Here is a 21,684-nt window from a genome sequence, read left to right on the forward strand (position 1 = left end):
ATTATATTCATAGTCACTGTATGAGGTTTATCATCATTTGAGAAGAGAGAACTCAGGAGTGTGCATTCTTCATTCAGTGGAAAGAAAAAAACAAGTGCTTTATATTAACATTACAGAAACCTTGGAATTTAAGTCCTGAATGATATTCTTTTAACCAGAGTGCATAATGCTTTTGATTCAAGCAGGAAACTTAATTAACAAAAAACTTAATTTTTTTATTTACATTTTGTAGACGACGACTTGCTTCCATCTTGCGGGACCTGGCACGTATACCAGAACTTCTATCAGAGCAGCCTTCCTTTGGTCTGTCACTGGTGTCAGCAGCAGTGGAGAGCTGTTTCAAGGAGGTGGGTACTAGTTTGCTTCATGGTTGTCACACCAGAAGACAAATAATGGTTCTTGATATTTAGTAGTAACTAGATATGTGGTTTGTGATTCTTAAGTATTTAAAGGTAACTGTTTCAGTGGATTAGAGTCAAGACATGTGAAATGTATTGTAAATAAGCATGTTAAGTCCTTGGTGGACTGGAATAAATATGGTCAAATAGAGGACATTGGAAATGAGTGTTGAGAGGAATTTACATTAGAGTAGTGATGCCCACTGTGGTGTATGATGTTGAAAAGAATATTGTAGTGGAAAAGAAATGGTTGAGTGTAACCAAAATGAGTGTGTTTGGAGTAACAGAGACAGAACAGGAAATGAGGTAAGAAAAGCTGGTGTTTTGAGTTTGTTACTTTGGCAGAATAGTGTGTGCTAGAATATTTTTGCTATCTATAGAAAGTGGAAGAGAGGAAAAGAGTAAAGAAAAAATAAGATCAGATGTATAGTTGGCTTCCTACTTTATGAAACAGTTTTCCTACTTATATTTCTAACAAAGTGACATTTCTCATCCTTTTTTTCATGGCAGCTGTCATTGGTTAGAAATGCCTTTGATGTATATCATAGTCCTGCTTTCTTCCTCTCCCTATTCATATTGCCTTTCCCATCCCTTTTCCCCACCCCTATGCTTATCATATCTCCTTCAGCTACCATTTCTCTCTCTCTCTCTCTCTCTCTCTCTCTCTCTCTCTCTCTCTCTCTCTCTCTCTCTCTCTCTCTCTCTCTCTCTCTCTCTCTCTCTCTCTCTCTCTCTGATTAATTTCTTAGAAGATTCCTTAGCATGAAAATGATAACATGAATTTCTTGACAGGTGGAAGGTGAGGTGGGGATAACGGAGGAGGTGTTGTTGGACTGGCTGCTGCAAGAACCTCAGACCCTCGTTTGGTGGACTACTCTGTACAGGCTTACTGCTGCAGAACTTGGTCAGTTTTCATGTTATTGCCAAGTTGTCAACTTTTTATGATTTGAAATTATGAGATTATAATTTTATACACTGAAAGCTCACATAGAACTTCTGGTTTTTAGACTACACAGTGCTGAAGTATTACAGGCAACCCCCGCTTAACGAAGGGGTTACGTTCCTAAAAGAAACCTTCGTTTTTTTTAGGAACTTTGTTAAGCGAACCGATTATAACAAATTTAACCCCTGACTTGAACTTCCATTGAGAGTAAACAAAGCGAGAGTGCATCATAGTACAATGAAAGGTTTAATGAAAGTAAAAATTATGAACTTAAACATTTAGGCAGTTTAATTTAGGTCATTATAATGTATACTAATGTATGTATGTACGTAACTTTATAATGTTGATGATCTTAAATTTATGAAGGGAGGGAGAGTGAAATAGGAAAGACACTAGCCGGCAACCTGTAGAATGTAAACAAAGGGCACATCATTGTATCACATACGAAACTTATGTACCACATCTCCACAAGGTTTTCCATCTTATCCATTGTAGAGTCATGAGTTCAGGTTGTTCTTTTAGCTTGCAAGGAAGATGTGGTCTCACTAGCCTTCTTAATAGAATCTGCTGACTTGAAAATAGTAGAGACAGTAGATTGAGTCAAGATGGTGGCGAGCAATGCTATTAGTTTTCTCGCCTCTCTGTCTGTGAATAATATCCAGCTTCACTTCGAGAGTAAGAGACTTCCCGGTCTTCTTAGCAACGCTAGGCGACATTGCAGGGCGTTTTGGCAGTAAGTTGAGCAAGGGAAGATGAGCTGCTGCTGACGCTGTTATTGTTTTGAACAGGGGGAGTGAGTGGTGCGCGTTTTGTCCACGAGAGGCACTGGTGTATTCAAAAGCCTGTCGGCTTGCGTGATACGGCGGTGTTTTCAAGCTTGGAAAAAATTACCTGGATAAAACTTTGTTAAAGCGAGTTTGTTGTTTTGTGAAACGAGCAGATGGTAGTAAAATGAAACCTTCGTTGTAGCAAAATTTTGTTGTGTGAACCTTCGTTAAGCAGGGATTGCCTGTATTTATTATTGTTAAAAGAAATCATTTTTTTTACTCTTCATTTTAGAGTCTTCAGTAGTATGCTTAGTATGCTTACTGTCAATAGAGCAACAAAGAATAGTGAATTCAGGTCATATTTACTCTTGAGTATAACTAACCCAACATTATGGCTTACAGTGTGCCATGATGTGAAGTGTGGAGTATGCAAGCAACGCCCCATCATTGGCTTGAGATACCAGTGTTTGCATTGCCTTGGCTACAACCAGTGCCAAGACTGCTTCCTGCATGCACGCACTTCTCGAGGTCACAAACTTTCTCACCCCATCCAGGAATATTGCCATGAGGTATATTATCACCCTCTCTTCATCTTTATGTTTCTCTCTCTCTCTCTCTCTCTCTCTCTCTCTCTCTCTCTCTCTCTCTCTCTCTCTCTCTCTCTCTCTCTCTCTCTCTCTCTCTCTCTCTGTTGTCTATTTATTTTATGGGGCTGTGTGTGTGTGTGTGTGTGTGTGTGTGTGTGTGTGTGTGTGTGTGTGTAAAAATGATAATAATAATAATAATAATATGTGGTTTATTAGGAATTGCAGTACACACATACTGAAAATATACATATGGGGATTGGGGGAGGCTTAAGATTAGTATATTAGCTTAGTAGTTTATGGCTCGCACCATGATGGGGATCACACTGTGTTGGTGACGGTTGGTTTGAGGGGTCCTTATGGGCGGGGTGTGTTAGGGTGGAGGTGTCGAAGTCGCGAGTGAGACAGCAGGCCTCTGCCTAGCTTGATGAGGGTGTCTCGATGTCTGGCAGACATTCTGGGGAGGCTTAGGGTGGTTAGGGCGTGATCGTAATTAGTGTAGGCAGGGCCAAGGATGATCCTGCATCCCCTCTTTTTGCACATCCTCCAGTTGTTGCTGTTGGGTGGAGTTGAGGGAGGAGGACCATGCTATGGAGGCATACACTGCTGGTCAGAGCGGAAGGCGCGAAAGGGATCACAACTTCCACTCGGACCAAATTTCATTCATCCCTTCTTAACTCCTAAACATACAGTTTTATTCACTGTATGTCACTATCTGACAACTCTGCAGCTCTAGTAGTCAAAGTAGATGATATGTTTCCTTAGTCAACATTCGCCTGTGGATCGTGTGCTTGAATTTAAATTTTCTTTCATCCCCCCCACAGCCCCTTTTTGTGGATGCATGAGCTTACCATTGTGCCTTGTTACTGCCTATTATGGGACCTTGGAAACTAATTGGTAAGGCACAAATCTCAGTCATTCGTGCCTCAGTGAGGGAGAATAAGTCAGATCAAGAAATTGCCGCGAACACTGGCATAGGTCTCAGAATTATGCAATGTTGGACCAAAATTTCTCGCCACCACTTTATAACCCTGAAGGGCGTAAGTGCAGTGTGACCCAGAGAACTCTGAACGTTATTCAAAGACAGCTTGAGGCCAACCCTCGCATACATAGCAAGGAACTTAATGACAGGAACTCTCTTTACTGGCTGGGTGATTGAAAGAAGTGTGCGGAGATATGTGAAAGGCAACATGTGATACCGGAGTTGCCATGCAGTTTCAATACCTTTCTTCACACAATGGTCACTAACAGTAGGTTTGCATTTTGTGTCTCAGTACAAAGATTGGGACCTAGATAAGTGGCATAGAGTACTTGGGTCAGATGAGGCAAGCTTTCAGGTTACAGACAACTAGAGAAACTGTGTGTACCGCAGACCCGGTAGTAACCCGTTACAATCCACGTTACACAACACACACATTAAAACCCAGATTCTTTGATGGTGTGGGGTTGTTTTTCTTACTATGGTCTTGGAAAATTAGTGTTCTTGCCTAAGAATGTTCATATGAACCAAAATAACTACTTTGATCTAATTCTAGATGAGTTGGATGAGTGTATGGAAAAGTACAATGCTGATACCTTCATTCAAGATGGTGCACCATGCCATATGGCAAAGTTAATTGTTGACTGGTTTGATTTCTGCAATGTCAGCCTTTTAAAACCTTGGCCTGCAAATTTGCCAGACCTTAACCCTATAGAAAATCTTTGGGCATATATAAAACTGAAGCTAAAGGAGAGAGAGACCTCCTCCCTCCCACACCTCCAAGCCACTATTCAGGACATATGGGACAATATTGACGCTCAGTATCTCCACCACTTGGGTGATTCACTTCCCAAGAGACTCAAAAAGGTCAAGAAGGCACGAGGGCACCCTATCAATTACTAGTTTAGGTGAATACCCTCATTGAAACATATTTTCTGTGTCATTAATCTCCTTCACAAGGTGTCACAGGTACCGCACCTTCTGCTCTGACCAGCAGTGTACATGAGTCTGGGCTGGATAAAGGTGAGAAATATTCCCTTTAACTCATCTGTTGGTATGCCCAATGACTTAAGTCTGCGCAGCATGTAGAGTCTGTAGGCTGCCAATCTCACTGTGGTGGTAACGTGTTGCTTCCATGTCAGCTGGTCGTCCACTGTGACATCAAGCAGCTTGGCTGACCGAGAACCACTTGGAGGGGATGAGGGCCCAGGATGAGCTGGGGAGAAGGGACTGCCACCAAGGAGGTGCAGACATGTATCACCACTGTTTTGGTGTGATTGATTGTCATCCTGCTCTCCGCCAACCATTCCAGTGGTTTGTCCATAGTTGTTTGAAGTGCTGAGTCGTCCGGAATTTTGTTGTTGATTGGTACACCCACGTTGCAGTTATCCACGTACTTCCAGCTATGAGGGATGTTGGTCAGAGCATTATTAATCAGTATCAGGAAACACAGTGGACCCATCTTGGTTCCCTGGGGAACTCCATACATTAGCTGTTGGTAAGAGCATGTGTGGTTCTGATAGCATATAGCTTGTTGCCTTCCCGTGAGGAAGTCGGCCAGCCATGCTGCCAGGTGAGAGGGGAGACCTAGACTGATGGCTTTGTTGATGAGAACAGTATTCAACCAGATAAAAACCTGATGATGTGAGGTACAAGGAAGAGGAGGGGACTGCTTTTGTAGACTGCACAAAGCCTTAATCTTATCATACCACTGTCTGTTGGTAAGTTTGAGTTGGTGAATTGTTTTTGGGTAATGACTTGCTTTTGTGATCTTTATCTCCTGTATCACTTTGTTCCTTAGTTTCCTGTATGGGATTGGACAAGCATGAAAAGCCCAGTTCCTCTGCTTAATGAGCATTTTAATGTGGGGCGTCATCCACGGGGCATCAGATGGGTGCACTCTGACGCTCTTTGCTGGGAAGTAGTGGTGGAAGGCTTCCGTTGTGGTAGTAACAAAATTACGCCACTTGGTGTGGATGTCTTCCACTTCCAACACCTCATCCCAAGGGTGTTGTGTCACCCATTGCCCAAACTCTATCAAGGCAGAGTCAGGCATGGGTCGATAAGTCTTGATGACCTTTGAGTGGTGGTGATGGATGTAGGCAATCACAGAATGGAGAGGTGTGTGCTGCATCCCATGGGGCATAGCGGTTGGGAGGGAGTAGTGATGACTTAGGTCAGTCATGATAAGGTTGAGTTTTGCTTGTTGGTGTGTAGGGAATCCAACGACTCGCATTAGGTTTTAGCTCACGTCTAATCGGTTAAAATCCCCACATACAACCAGCTTAGCATCAGGATACTTCATCCTGAGAGTATCAGCTGTGCTTATGATGTGCTCAGTGAGTAGTTGTGCAGTGAGGGCGTGGATGGTGGTAGACATCACAGAGGATAATAGAAGCTGTATCTTGAGGGTAGGAGGGTGGTGTCACACGTCCCCAGAGGGCCTCCATTCTGGGGGGAACGTCCCTCCTCCTCTTTGTTCTTACGTGAGATGGTGTAAGAGTTGAAAGTCTTGCACCATGCATGTCTCAGGTACTGTTTGCCATGCCTTTGTCGCCACAATGTCCGCACAGGTTGATCTCACTGACACAATAAACTTGTCCATTTTGTTTGTCAGGAAAGTCAGTCATGTTGGATAGGAGGAGAGAGGAAAGGCTGAACCACAGGCAAGGTATTTCTGCGTGCATCTATTCCCTCACTTGCGCTTGCTGGTTTTGCCTGTCTCTGTGTGTCACTATAACACTGGTGGAGTGAACCACACTTCTACCTTTTCTTGAGTTGAAAGTCTTGCACCATGCATGTCTCAGGTACTGTTTGCCATGCCTTTGTCGCCACAATGTCCGCACAGGTTGATCTCACTGACACAATAAACTTGTCCATTTTGTTTGTCAGGAAAGTCAGTCATGTTGGATAGGAGGAGAGAGGAAAGGCTGAACCACAGGCAAGGTATTTCTGCGTGCATCTATTCCCTCACTTGCGCTTGCTGGTTTTGCCTGTCTCTGTGTGTCACTATAACACTGGTGGAGTGAACCACACTTCTACCTTTTCTTGAGTGTTTTTAGACACTGGATGTTGTTAGGTGGTGGGTACCCTGCTCCTTGCCTGTGTTGGAGAAGGTAGTTTTGTCCATAGCAGATCACTAGGGTATACATTGTCTGGATTATACTGACGTGTGTGTGTGTGTGTGTGTATGTATGTGTATTTACCTAGTTGTAGTTTTACAGGGCCCGGGCTTTATGCTCGTGTGGCCCCGTCTCCATATATACTCTTATCCAAGTTTTCTTTAAAACTATGCACACTCGTTGCTGACACCACTTCCTCACTCAAACTGTTCCAAGTCTCAACACATCTTTGCGGGAAACTACTATTTTTAACATCTCTCAGACATCTTCCCTTCCTCAGTTTCTTACTATGCGATCTTGTGCTTCTAATGTCATATTCTTCTCTCAGGATTAGTTTCTCATTATCCACTTGATTCATTCCGTTAATCAATTTATAAACTTGTATCAGATCCCCTCTCTCTCTTCTCTGTTCCAGGGTTGGTAGATCCATAGCTTTTAGTCTCTCCTCATATGTCATCCCTTTAAATTCTGGAACCATTCTTGTAGCCATTTTTGTAGTCTCCAATTTCCTTATGTGTTTCTTTTATGGGGGTCCACACTCCTGCATATTCCAATCTGGGTCTTATTATAGTACTTATCAATTTCTTCATCATTTCTTTGTCCATGTAGTGAAATGCTAATCCAATATTCCTTAGCAAATTATATGTCTCTGAAAATTCTATCAATATGGCTTACGGGTTGATTGTTTTCTTCCATCGTCACTCCCAAGTCCTTTTCCTTTTTACTTTTTCTAGTTCTACTCCATCTCCCATCTTATAGATTCCCACTGGTCGTCTTTCACTTTTTCCCATTTCCATGACATGGCTTTTGTCCACATTGAATTCCATCTCCCATTTTTTACTCCATTTCCAGATCTTGATTAAGTCTTCCTACAGTATTTCGCAATCCTCTTTTTGTTTTATGACTGCACAGTTTCGCATCGTCCGCAAACAGATTTATGTAGCTGTTCACTCCCTCTGGCATGTTGTTTATATATACATGAGAAAAAGTATTTGCGCCAATACTGACCCCTGTGGCACTCTGCTTTCTACTGCTCTCCACTTGGACTTCATATCTTTAACTACTGTCCTTATTTCTCTCCCCCTCAAGTAATTTTCCATCCATCTCAATGTGCTTCCTTTTAAGCCACCCTTCTCTAACTTCCATAGTAATCTTTCATGTGGCACTTTATCAAACGCCTTTTTTAAATCCAAATAAATACAGTCAACCCATCCCTCTTTCTCTTGTACTCTATCAACTATTCTAGAGTAGAAACTCAATAAATTAGTTACACAAGACCGTCTTTTTCTAAAACCAAATTAGCTATTTGATATTAATTTGTTGTCTTCATAGAACTCAATCCATTGTTTCTTTATTATTCTTTCACACATCTTGCATATTACACTAGTTAGTGATACCGGTCTGTAATTTAAAGGTTCTTCCTTCCTTCCGCTCTTATATATGGGAACCACCTCAGCTCTTTTCCATTCTACTGGTACTGTTCCATTTTCTATTGAGCATTTTATGATGTATATAGGACTTGCTAGTTCTTCCCTACATTCTTTCAGTATTCTGCCTGAGACTTCATCTGGTCCCATTGCCTTCCCTTCATCCAATTCCTTCATTAACTCTTTTATTTCAAGCTTGGTTACTTTAATCTCTTTCATATAGACGGTCTCTCTATTACCCTGTGGCCTTTCAAATTTGGATTCCTTAGTAAAGACCTCCTGGAATTTATTATTTAATAGTTCTGCTATACATTTTGGGTCTTCCACCATCCCATTCTCTCCATTTAACCTTTCTATTGTTTCTTTTTGCCTAATTTTTCTATTTATGAATCTGTAGAACAATTTCGGTTGCTCCTTACATTTTTCGACAATGTTCTTTTCATAGTTCCTTTCCACATCCTTCCTCACCTTAACATATTCATTTCTCACTGCCTTGAAGTTTTCCTTATTTCAATTTCTCCTCCACCTTTTCCATGCTCCATCTCTTTTCTCCTTTGCCCTAGCACACCTTGCATTAAACCAATCTTTCTTTCCTTCTTTATGTCTATATTTCGGGACACATTCCCTGACTCCTGTTTTGTATATTTCCAAAAATAAGTTATACTTCTCTTGCACTATCTCTGAGTTTTCCATCTCCTCCCAGTTAACGTATTTGAAGTAGTTCTTGAGATTCTCAATATCAGCCTTTCTGTAATTTAATCGGTCTCCTTTGTATGAATCATCTTTGTCTTCCTTTCCCTCTTCTATATCCATTTCTAATATTACATGGTCACTCTTTCCCAATGGGCACTTATATCTTATATCATCGTTCATTTGTATATACCTTGTAAAAACTAGGTCCAATCTCGCCAGCTCGTTGTTTCCTCTGAATCTTGTGTTTTCCTTTACTCTTTGGTCCATCATATTATCTATCATTAGGTTTAGGAATCTATCTCCCGAGGCTTCTTCCCCCATATCACTTTCATAATTTTCCCAGTCCACTTCTTTACAGTTGAAATCTACTAATATCACTTTTCTCCTTTCTTTAATTATTCTCATTAGACTCCTTATTGTGTCATCAATCATGTCTTTATATTCTTGATTGGTCCATGAATTTGTTTTTGATGTGTGTGTGTGTGTGTGTGTGTGTGTGTGTGTGTGTGTGTGTGTGTGTTGTTTATTCACCTTTCAGTCTCTGCTTCACCCAGCCAATCTTCCTATTATACAAGCTCAAAGCTCATAGACCCATCTTTCTGAGACCACCATCACACACACACACCTCGACCACAACCCCTCGATTACATCCCATACCTATTTACTGTTATGAACACCACACATTGAGACTTGCCCATTTGCCTCTTACCAGGATTGAACCCTCTCGATTGTAGTCGAGCATGCTAACCACTACACTATGTGTGTGTGTGTGTGTGTGTGTGTGTGTGTGTGTGTGTGTGTGTGTGTGTGTGTGTGTGTGTGTGTGTGTGTATTTACCTATTTGTGTATTACAGGGCCCGAGCTAAGCTCTCTGTGTCCTGTCTCCTTGTCCATTCCTGTCATATCTCTCTTTCATCTGATTGACACACACTGTGTCAACGACATCACTGCTCAGTTTATTCCACTTATCAATACTACGATGCGGGAAACTGTATTTTCTCACGTCATTTAGACAGATGTCTTTTATTAGTTTTTTTCCATGTCCTCGGAGATGATTACTTGTCACCTTTATCAACTCTGTCCAATATGTCAATCTTGTTCACCAATTTATACATAGTTATCATGTCTCCTCTTGTTCTTCTCTCTTCTAATGTGGTCAGCCCCAGTTTCCTCAGTCTTTCCTCATAGTCTAACTCTGAGTCCTGGTACCATCCTTGTTGCCAGCCTCTGTACCCTTTCCACCTTCTTCACATTTTTCTTCATATGCGGTGACCAGACACAAGCTGCATATTCTAACTGGGGTCTTATTAAGGTACATAATATCTTCATCATTCCTTCATCTAGGTAGTGGAATGCAAGGCCAATATTTTGAAGCATGTTATATGTTTTCAAAAATATCTTGTTAATGTGTTTCTCCGGTGACAAAGTGTTTTGCACTGTTACTCCTAAGTCTTTCTCCTCATTGGTCTCTTTAATTTTCTCATCACCCAGCCTGTAATCCCTGTTTGGTCTGTATCTACTTCTTCCCATTTTCATAACATGGGTCTTGTCTATATTAAATTCCATCTGCCACTCTTTACTCCACTCATATATTTTATCAAGATCTTCCTGTAACTTGTTACAATCTTCCACATTCTTTACTCTCCTCATAATTTTAGTATCGTCCCGCAAACATGTTCATGTAACTGTCAATTCCTACTGGCATATCATTAACATAAATCAAAAACATGATGGGACCAAGCACTGACCCTTGTGGAACTCCACTGGTTACCTTCTTCCACTCGGACTTCCTTCCTCTCACCACTGTTCTCATTTCTCTTCCCATTAAGTAATTTTCCATCCATTTTGCTAGTTTATCATTTACTCCTCCAATCTTCTTTAGTTTCCACATCAGTCTATTGTGTGGTACTTTATCAAAGGCCTTTCTCAAGTCCAGGTAGATAGCATCCACCCATCCCTCTCTATGTTGTAGTATGTCAGTCACTCTTGAATAAAAACATAATAAATTGGATACACGATCTTCCTTTTCTGAAACCAAACTGCCTTTCACTCAGAATGTTTTCACTTTCTAGATACTCACTCCACTTAGCTTTAATTACTTCTTCACATACCTTGCACAATATACTAGTCAACGATACTGGTCTATAATTTAGCGGTTCCATTCTACTACCATTCTTATATATAGGCACAATGTCAGCTCTTTTCCACTCTTTCGGGACTAATCCTGTTCGTATGGAGGTTTCCACAATATCAAATATGGGGTTCAACAATTGATCCTTACATTCTTTTAGCAACCTCCCAGATATGCCATCAGGCCCCATTGATTTATTAATATCCAGATTGCTTATAATTTTCCTTACATCTTCCTTAGTAACCATGATGTCCTGCATTTGCTTTATTTCCGTAGGCCTTCCTCCCATAAAATGCTCCTCCTTTGTAAACACTTTGCAAAAGTTGTCGTTCAAAATTTCAGCTATATCTCCAGCATCCTCATATACTTCTTCCCATTTTTACCTTTTCTATTGCCTCCCTTTTATTTAGTTTTCCATTTATGAATTTGTAAAACATTTTGGGTCACTATCACAGTTTTCCACCACCCTCTGTTCATATTCCTTCTGTGCTGTTCTCCTTACTTCAACATATCTATTCCTTGCTGTTTTGTAGACTTCTCTTGATAATACATCACTGTTTTTCTTAAGTTTCTTCCATGCCTTTTCTTTGTTCTTTTTGCTTCTTCACAATTTCTATTAAACCACTGTTTATTATTTAAAGTCCTCTTTCTGTGATATGGCACAAACTTTTCACAGCAGAGTTATATAAATCCATAAATTTATCGTATTTCAATTGCATATCCCTTTCCTGGTATACCACGGACCAGTCAATTTCATTAAAGAACTCCCTTATATGGTTATAATTTGCCCTAACATAATTTAATTTTTCCTCCCTGTGCTCCACAATCTTATTCCGTGCTTAATTCCGTATCCAGCTCAAAGCTTAGGACATCATGATCGCTTTTCCCAAGGGACATTCATGTTCAATTTCCTCTTTTAGAGATGCCCTGGTAAATACCAAATCCAACCTTGCTGCAACATCTTGTCCCCTGCACCTTGTTGGTGATCTCACCCACTGTGTCATCAAGTTATTTGTTGCTACCTTTAACAATTCCTCTGCCCACTCACCACCATTCACCACTTTGTAGTCTTCCCACACTATTTCTTTACAATTAAAGTCTCCGACTATCATCACTCTATCCTTTCTGATGAGTTCTTGCTTCATTCTGTCTAGAGTATTTCTCATCACCATTTGATACTGTTCATATTCCCAAGCACTGGTTCTGGGTGGTATGTATACTGTTATAATATTAATGTCCCTCTTGCCATCTGTTATAAGCATACTTATCACTTCCTCATTTCTCTTACTATAGTTCACCTCCTTCACTATCAGATCTTCCTTAGTAAGAACCATTATACCACCACCTCCTTTATTTTTCTATCATTTCTCCATACTTTGTAGTGTTTTACAACAAACCAATCTAGCTTTATTTCGGCCTTAGCTTTGTTTCCACACACACATTATGTCCGGTTCATTGTTTCTTAGGTAATCCATACATTCTAGCCTCTTAGACAGAAATCCATCTATATTCGTGTAAGTCACTTGAATTCCATTCCTAGTCTCTTTCTTCCATGTTTCAGTCATGTAATGTCTATTCCGTCTGTTTTATCCACCACTTCTTTAGCCTCCCATTTCTCATCCTCCAAAAAACTTGGTCTTTTCCTCCTCTGTTCTTTCCTCATTCTTCTCTCTCACTTCAGTTACAAGCTCTTTCATTTTCATTCTTTCATCCTGTGACATATTTCTTCTTATGTAAATTGTTTTGGTTTCCTCAGAGTCCTTAAGTTTCCAAGCCCTCCTCAACAAGGCCTCAGCTGCCACCTGAGACTTTAATTTCAATTTTAATGGTCTATTCTTGCCTTCCTTAAAAGCTCCTAGTCTCACACTTTCTTCTACCTCAGCATATAGGCATTCTTCCTCCTCGGAGATCTTATTTAGTAAAGACTTAATCCTGTCATTTTCCTTATCCCTCCTATCTTGCCAGTTCCTGTTAGTTTCCTCCCTCAAACCTGTTATGATCACACATTTTTTCTTTTCAGCAATATCTCTCACCACATACTCATTTTCCTTCAATGCCTTTACCATTTCACTCTGTGTAATCACTTTATTTTTTTCTTCTTGCTTTTTCATTATCTCCCTAAAGGATTTTTGTACTTCTTGGTGTTCATGTTTCACTTCCTTCATCTTGGCATCAATTAGGTTAAGGCATTCCTCCTTCCCCAAGTCTCCTTCAGATATTTTCTTTTCCATTTCAAGGAGTTTAGCCTTCATCTCGTCACATTGTTTCCTTAGATGTTGATTTTCTTTCTCCATTTCCACTTTTTCTTTCAATAGCTCTTTGTTCTCTGTCGTTAACATATAGATTTCTTTTTTGAAGGTATCGTTCTCTGCTATGACTCTATCTAGCTTTTCTTCTATGGATCTAATATTTAGAAACTTACTTTCTAATGCCTGAATTCTTGCATCCATGTCGAATTTATCTAGTCCACTTGTAGTGGTCACAAAACCCTTGAAGTCACGCACATTTCTAGGAGTACTTGTCATGATTGCTATCGCCAGCAGTTTTGGCCAAAACAAAATACCACCAACACTCTTCAATCAGGGACCACTCTCCATTTTCACATGAAAATGGCCCACTTTCTGTACTTTTCGAGAGTAGGACACTACACAGGACACTAACTATATACACAGAGATACCCAGGCCCTGCAAACTTCATAGGTAATTTCTCCCTTTCCCCAGTCCTCAGCCGGAGACGAGCCGTCTTCAGGACTTCCTCTCTTGGCGGTGACGCGTGTGTGGGTTTCACTGTTCGATCTGCTGCAGTCTTTGACGAGACAGCCAGACGTTACCCTACAGAACGAGCTTAGAGCTCATTATTTCCGATCTTCGGATAGGCCTGAGACCAAGCACACACCACACACTGGGACAACAAGGTCACAACTCCTCGATTTACATCCCGCACCTACTCACTGCTAGGTGAACAGGGGCTACACGTGAAAGGAGACACGCCCAAATATCTCCACCCGGCCATGGAATCGAACCGCGGTCCTCTGGCTTGTGAAGCCAGCGCTCTAACCACTGAGCTACCGTGTGTGTGTGTGTGTAGGTGGATGGGTGTTTGTGTGGTACTATGGGAACAACTGATGCTCCGTACGATACCATCTCGCACTATAGCCAGTAACTCTGTTCGTTGATCAAATTTTCGTTCATCAGCCAAGACAAAATTTATTTAACCCCTCAACACAACGACACGTATTTTGTGTCATTGGGACACTCGTGACATATCCAATAATGCACATATTGCGTCATGGCTGTTTTCTGTTAGATGGTGTGTTTTCTTTCCTGGATACTATATGAGATCTTTCAGAATGTAGGTCGTATATGATGCAGTAGCATATACTTTACTTTCATCATTATTACAAAAATGTATGATTCTCTTATATCAGTATAAGTACTGATGTGCCATGCTGAAAATAATTTGACTTTTTAATTTTTTTATGGTATCAATGGATTAGTTTGCTATAAAAATTTAAGTTTTCTAATTTGTCATCTTCAGAAAATGGCCTTGAGAAAGCATGCTGTAATTTTTTCTATATAATTTCAGTGAATTTATTTCTTATTGTATGTTCTTGTTATAAAAAATCACTTACCATCATCATTATATCTGTAGTGAGAGAGAGAGAGAGAGAGAGAGAGAGAGAGAGAGAGAGAGAGAGTGAGCAAGCGAGCGAGCGAGAGAGAGTGAGCAAGTGAGCAAGCGAGCGAGCGAGAGAGAGCGGCGGCGAGAGAGAGTGAGCAAGCGGCGAGAGAGTGAGCAGCGGCGGCGAGAGAGTGAGCAAGCGGCGGCGAGAGAGTGCAAGCGGCGAGAGAGAGTGAGCAAGTGAGCGAGCGAGAGAGAGTGAGCAAGTGAGCGAGCGAGAGAGAGTGAGCAAGCGAGAGAGAGTGAGCAAGCGAGCGAGCGAGAGCGAGAAAGAGAGCTGCCTCTGAGTTAGGTATCTCCCCACCCCCACACGGCCAGGATATGGCTGTTGCTCATAGTGAAGTGGTTAAAAAATTTATTTGTCAACCAATTAGTTTGTATATAAGGGCATTCATTTATGGTGAATAGTTATTTTCAAGAAATTTATATTGTGTGTTCAAAAGAGAGAACAAGGTGGGGCTTACATGTAGAAGATAGGCAGGGGATATTACGAATGTAGAAACAAGGAGAGAGTGGGGATGGGTAGGTGGACATGGAGTCTGGTTGAGAAAAAGAGATGTAGCCTAATTCACACATTACAACTTCTGACCAATAATATTTACTTGTTAAAGATATCGAGTTGACATGTTGCTTTAGCTAAAAATATGGTTAAGAAAGGTGCTTCATCAAGTAGAGAGCTGTTTGGATTCAGTAGTGTTGGGCAGTACAACATAAGAATATCAGGATGGGTACATTCATTATTTTGGGATTTTTTTACATTTCTGAATGTCTGTGTCTCTTAAACTCCATAAATGTTGACAGCAAACTCTATAGTGAATATAGTTAGGTATAACACTTTACCATGGATATATCAGGTGGTATACTACATATATCTAGAAATTTTTTTCCAGAAAATGTTACTTTTATTCTGATCATCCAACCAGTTTTTCCTCATCAGAAGAGATTTATAACCATTCCTTATGTCTTCAGACCAGTGGAAAGGAATGGCGACGAGCACTGATGAAAATAATGAAGCATCGTTTGAAGGGGCGGTCGGGATGTAGAAAGCCCAGGTACCTGGCCATCCCCTCCAGCCCTTCATTAGTTTCAGATGAGTAAGTCAGACCATAAGCTTAAGTCAGATGCTTTCATAGGCTGAGCTTTGTATGATGACTTGTTGGATTACATTCATTATCTTTTTTATGAAAAGTTTTGAACACTTGCTATATATGGAGTATCATATATGATGTATCCATATTATTCAAGAAGTGTACAATAATAAAAATTTGTCTTACCAAGAATAGATGAATTAGAAATATTGCTTCCTTTCTGGTGTAATGGCCAATTTCCATGTGGTCCAGTGGCATCCTTAACAAGTATTTAATGAATACCTGAAGGACCTTGCTTAGGTGATAAAGGAGGGGAGGAAGATAAGAGATTGTCAGGGTCATAGTAGACTACCTCCACACTACTGCCACCTCACCATAGATCATGATTTTGCCTTCTTTCTCTAATGGTACTCCACCTCCTTATCTTCTGTCTTTGTCTTTCTTTTTTCTTCCTCTGTTTCTATATCAATTGTGTGTGTTTCTGAAATTACTTCTGAAATCCTTTTAACTTTTATTCCACATTGCTGTTGAGGTAAAAATTAAGATGTGCTCTCTATAGAAAAGTGTTCCTCCATCCTAAACATGACATCTTAGCAAACCTGCTGAGTGCAGTACCTCACAGTCTCACACCTTATGCAGTCTTGCTATAGAATATTTCCCTGCTGCAAACATGCCATATGGCCACTCTCACAGCCAATCTAAGGCAGTAATCTGCAACTTGAACAAGTACTTCTTGGAAGAAGTACAAGAGGGAGAGGGAGGGAGGAAGGAAGGCTGTGTTGTTGACATTGCTTTCTGCCACTGCACTGATTTATTATATCATCTAGTAGAAGGAAACTTAGCCCACTTCAAACTAATTACCTTCACTCAAAAGAGCAAAGAAATTAAATGTAGACTTCCAAAAACCAGTAAATGAAGAAAAAAAATCAAGGGATTGGAGAGTCTTGTTTCTGTACTTTCATCAGCTGCAGCTCTCTCTCTCTCTCTCTCTCTCTCTCTCTCTCTCTCTCTCTCTCTCTCTCTCTCTCTCTCTCTCTCTCTCTCTCTCTCTCTCTCTCTCTCTCTGGTGTGTCTGTCTGTCTGTCTTGCAGTTGCACCTCCAAAAAAAACCTCCTTACTCATATTTCTATTGGTGGCAACTGAATGGTTGATTCAGAGAGAGAGAGAGATTAAATAAGTTACTGCTTGCATGCCTATTTATTATATGCTAACCAAGAATTTTTGGAGCCTCTGGTGTGAAGTGGTTAAATATTCAGTCCTATTATTCTCCTGGACTCAAATCTTTTTATTTTAGTTTTCATTAGTGTGTGCATTGATGCCCATAGTTACCTACTTGACAATAGCCTGGGATATAGATAGTTGTATGATGCCAGTTTGTATAATTTACCACAGATGTTTATCTGCCCACAGGAACAGTGTGGTATGTGAGGGCCAGAACAGTGTTTCCTGGAGTGAGGGTAGTGAGGATAACCATCATCAAGAGGAAGAGGAAGAAGAAGAGGCACTTTTCTCACGTACAATCCTTAATGTATCCCATGAGAGTGAGGAAGAGTCTAGACATAACAGGGATGATGATAGGGGCTTCAGAGGGACAGAACCCGTCATTCTTCCCACCTCCCCACGTCACCAGATTCACTCAGTTATTGTACACCTTCAGGATGGTCATAGGTTGGTGATACTGTGTAGCCTGCAGTACAGGGCCTACCATTGTATTATGCAATACACTGGTCTTTTGCTTTACAATTAGGCTACATTCAGAAAAATAATCATAAACTGAATGATTGTGTATTAAATCAGTAATAACAAATTATCATGTGGATGTATTCTTGGACTTCCATGGACACACCAAAAATTTTTTTCTGACCATTATTTCACAAAGATACAAATACCATACAAACCTATCTCTTCAAATTAAATAGAAAGGCATTACACAATGAATAAACTAAAAGATTCAAAGAAGACCTTTGGCTGGTGACCAGGTCATCTGGTGTAGGATAGGAGTTCAAATGTTGCTCAATAGAGAAATGTAAAGATGAAGTTGCTGCTTGGGTGGCAATGACACTGATATGGGATGATTGCTTTGTGCTTGTGATCAGGAGGCAAAAATTTATCATTGTATAACAAAGTAAGTTCTCTAACAAAAACTAACATTAAAAACAAAGGTTAAGGTGGGTTAGAATGGGTTGGTGTTGACAGTGTTGAAAACCCATCCAGTCATGTAAGAATAATATGCACTGGTGTATATATAGTCAGTAAGTGAAGTAAAATCTGGGTATGAGTGAGAATTGCATGCCCCACTGAGTCCTCTTCTGCCAGATGAAGTTACAAAGAGAAAAGTTCATGCTGAGGGAAGCGTTGTTTCAATAGTAGTTCACATCAATCACTGCCATGGAGTTAAGATGATCCTCATGGCATGATTGCATGTGAATTTAAAGATATGCTGTAATTCTAATGTCATTTGTATGTGTATACAGACAATTGGAGGAGGGAGCTGCAGGGACTGTGGTGGAGGAGTACACACAGCAGCTTCAAACACAAATCAACAAACTCAAACAGATTCTTCAGGTATTTAGTATTAGGTTTTGTTGCTAATAAGGAACAAAATAAGAGGTTGTAGGGATTTTTTTTAGCTATGATTTGTTTATTTTATCAATTTAGTTCTAAAATTATTTATAATTCTTATGATATTATACCTAAGGTCTCATTAAACATTAGATGTATTGAGAGGCAGGTTTCATGCTTGTGAATCAGTCATGTTTAACTAATGAGCCAAGATTTGTTATAAATACAGTTTACCTTTCATGTATGCTGTGCTCAGAAAGTTAACTCGGGTCCCAGCCGAGAGCATCATGGCAGCGGCAGACAACCCCGAGCAGCCCTTGAAGTAGGGAGGGTATTGCCCCGCCTGGAGAGTACACCCATCGTTGGTGAACGTGGACTGCTTCTCAACCTCTCCCCTATCATCACTCGCTCCTCACATGATGACACTGCTGTGATGGACAACAAGGAGAACCATTTGGTAGATCTAATATTTCTTCATAAGATTGAACTAACTCTATTTCTATTGCATCTCTGTATTTTCAGTATTGATATACTGTAATCATATTGAAGTTTAATTGTACTTTGCATCAATAATATTGATTTGTGAGCATCATTGGCTGCATTTTTTTTTTTTTTTCCATTTTTTATTTCATTATTTCTTTATTTTCTTTCTTTCATTATTTATTTTATTTATTTATTTATTTTATTTTTTTTTTTTCTTGCAGGTTGAGAACCCTAATAGATATCAACATAAGGAAAGTTGTGGTGTAGAACAAAGGAGGACTCCATTTACACCATGCCAGACAAACACTTATCTCACTGCAGGTAAGTCTTAGATAAAATATTATCTTTAATTGTCTCCATACAGGTAAGGCCATAAACAGTGACAGATTGTAAACAATAATAATAATGCCCGTGATTCTTAACTATACAATCAGTAAAAAATAGCAATAATATGCATTTCCTTTACCACACTGTTAATATCATGTTGCATGAACTTCTTCATGAATCTGGATCTGTTATTGTTTTTATGTATTGTGTAATTTTGGTTGTACCAGACAGATCCCTTTGGTCTACAAATCCTTGCAAACTGTGTCCCAGATACTCTGAAAACACTTTCTTCACTCCACAGTTTAGAATGTAGTTTCTCTATGGGCAACTGAATGTATTTCTTAGTAAAACTGAGCCTGTTTGCAGTGTGTTGTGGAGTGAGCCAAAGATTTCCTGTAGCAGTGCAGGATGGGAAAGCAAGCTCTTTTATACAGTAACATGATGATGTCCTGCAAGACACATTACCCAGTAGACCTGAAGTATTTTCTTTTAGCTCATGTGTTGTAAGTACAGGTTTACCACTCAAGTCATGCTTCAGCACAGAGTCCTTTTATTTACTTTTTTTAGGCTGATCTGGTTTTAGTAAGTGGGCTGGTACTGCATAATTTTTTGGTGCCCAGTACTGCTGCAGCCAACATTAAACAGTATGTTGAGCCACACCAGTCTGTTGTTGAATAACATTTGTGCCAATTCTGACCTTATGTGAGGTGTAAATAAGACTAATTTTGTCTTGAGTGATTTGTGGCTTATTTGCCATTGCCCAGTAAGTGAACACAAGATACACAAATTATTGCTCTTATTCTGACAAATCATGCTTGGATTGTCTCCAACACACTTCCACCATTCACAACACATAGAGGAGGCAGTTTGCGCTATCATAAGTAGACAATATCAGCTACGAAACCTCCCAATTTGAATATGACCACAGAAGTTTTACCAGTAGTGTGAAATTGTGTCTGCTATGATGGCAGATGTCATGCTGCCCTCTATCGCTGCAGTTTCTCTTCATGGAGTACTGTAAGTGAAGGAAGGTTAGGACACCTCAGTGCACCCACTAGCAGGTTTACGTGCTAGGAGATGTTGGTTTATTACGTTACCGTATTTTATGGCTTACAAGACACACTTTTTTTCCTAAAAAAATACCCTGAAAAATACTAGTGCATCTTCCAAGATGAATGTTGTATTGTAAGGCAGCATCCAACCTCAAGTGAGCTTGAACACTTGACATAGCCACCTGGATTTGTATGTTGAGTCATTACATTATGATGTTAGTACCATTTAATTTAGCCTTTTATATTATGTAAACTCAGTACTTAGGTGTTACAAGTATTTACAGTACCATAATCCTTCCTGCAGCCTACTCAGCGTGTGGAGAAAACGGGCCGCTCCCTCGTCTCATTGCAACACACACATACATGCACACGAACGCACACACATCATGCCAGGTGCCTTTATACCTTTATTGATAGAGCATCGAAGTGGCTTACTCATTCAAGCAAAAGTCAAAACTCCACTTGTGAATTGTATTCACATTGATAAAGCCTATGAAGCACGACTGCAAAAAAAAAATACAAACTGCAGCACTGACATGTTCGATTTTGGCGATCGGACAAGTGATTCCGAAATGTAAACAACAGGTCCAAAACATGCCGTCGCCCGCCACTAAAACAAGAAGAGATGGACTATTTCACTGTGTATATGTATTTACGTATGGTGTTTTTATTTACATAGTTTTAAATTTGTGGTGAGTGCTCCAACAAATTTGTAATGAGTGGTGAAACAATATTGTTTTGCAGACTCCTTGCTTCTGATGTTTTTGTATTTAGTGGTCGGATATATGGTGAATGCGTTCTTGTATGAGAATGACTTTTTTTGTTTTCTTAGAAATTTCTTTCAAATATTAGGGTGCATCTTCCAAGCCGTAAAATACAGTAGGTGCCAAGTTCTTTTTCTTTTATTCGCAAGCTATCATGATATTGCACCAAGTTGAACCAATTGCGACAGGGAGGAAGCAGCGGGAAATCCAAATGCGATTAATGTGTTAAATGAAATGCTTAGCAGAGATAGGCTATCTTGGATATTGCATTTCTGGTGGATCTCTTTCTCCTAATCATGAGTGCCTTAAACTGTCTTGTCTTGCAGACTCCTTGCTTGCTGATCCCTTTTGATTCAGTCTCATTAAAGCGCTTGTTGGGTCGCCGTCATATTATTTGGCATTGATCCTTACTTATTTGAGTCACATTCTTCTCCTAAACTCAATCTCATTTCCTCTCTGCAGTTCAGTCATTCACTCATGATGCAATGAGCTCTTCTTTCAAGGAACCTGTCTGCACTCCACTTCTCACAGAACAATTACCTTTGCCAGTTGCTGAAGAGAGAGGATAACAAGACTACATTTGTCAATTCACTAGAATTAAGAGACCTTAAGAAAAATTAATATTGATACGTTAAATGTTTCTTTTTAAATTATGTACTAATTTGCAGTATTTGTTAAAGTA

The 21,684-nt window shown here is 40.0% G+C and overlaps 1 protein-coding gene and 1 long non-coding RNA gene across 2 annotated transcripts in view; one reads left to right on the forward strand and one right to left on the reverse strand.

The window, feature by feature from the left end:
* The window catches only part of LOC123508827 (dystrophin-like), a 35,361-nt gene that overhangs the window by 10,976 nt on the left and 2,701 nt on the right, over window positions 1-21,684 (forward strand). The window contains exons 6-13 of the mRNA XM_045262753.1: window positions 233-347; window positions 1,191-1,302; window positions 2,511-2,677; window positions 15,696-15,820; window positions 17,225-17,482; window positions 18,289-18,379; window positions 18,633-18,833; window positions 19,081-19,180. Coding sequence (XP_045118688.1) covers window positions 233-347; window positions 1,191-1,302; window positions 2,511-2,677; window positions 15,696-15,820; window positions 17,225-17,482; window positions 18,289-18,379; window positions 18,633-18,833; window positions 19,081-19,180 — 1,169 coding nt within the window. The remainder of the gene's footprint in view (window positions 1-232; window positions 348-1,190; window positions 1,303-2,510; window positions 2,678-15,695; window positions 15,821-17,224; window positions 17,483-18,288; window positions 18,380-18,632; window positions 18,834-19,080; window positions 19,181-21,684) is intronic.
* Window positions 205-20,341, reverse strand: LOC123508828. The gene is made up of 3 exons (XR_006676013.1): window positions 20,124-20,341; window positions 18,611-18,804; window positions 205-334 (listed from the first exon to the last, which is right to left on the reverse strand). It is a non-coding gene; the product is annotated as an uncharacterized LOC123508828 (long non-coding RNA).

Source organism: Portunus trituberculatus, chromosome 25 (genome assembly GCF_017591435.1).
Source record: "Portunus trituberculatus isolate SZX2019 chromosome 25, ASM1759143v1, whole genome shotgun sequence".
NCBI lineage: Eukaryota > Metazoa > Arthropoda > Malacostraca > Decapoda > Portunidae > Portunus > Portunus trituberculatus.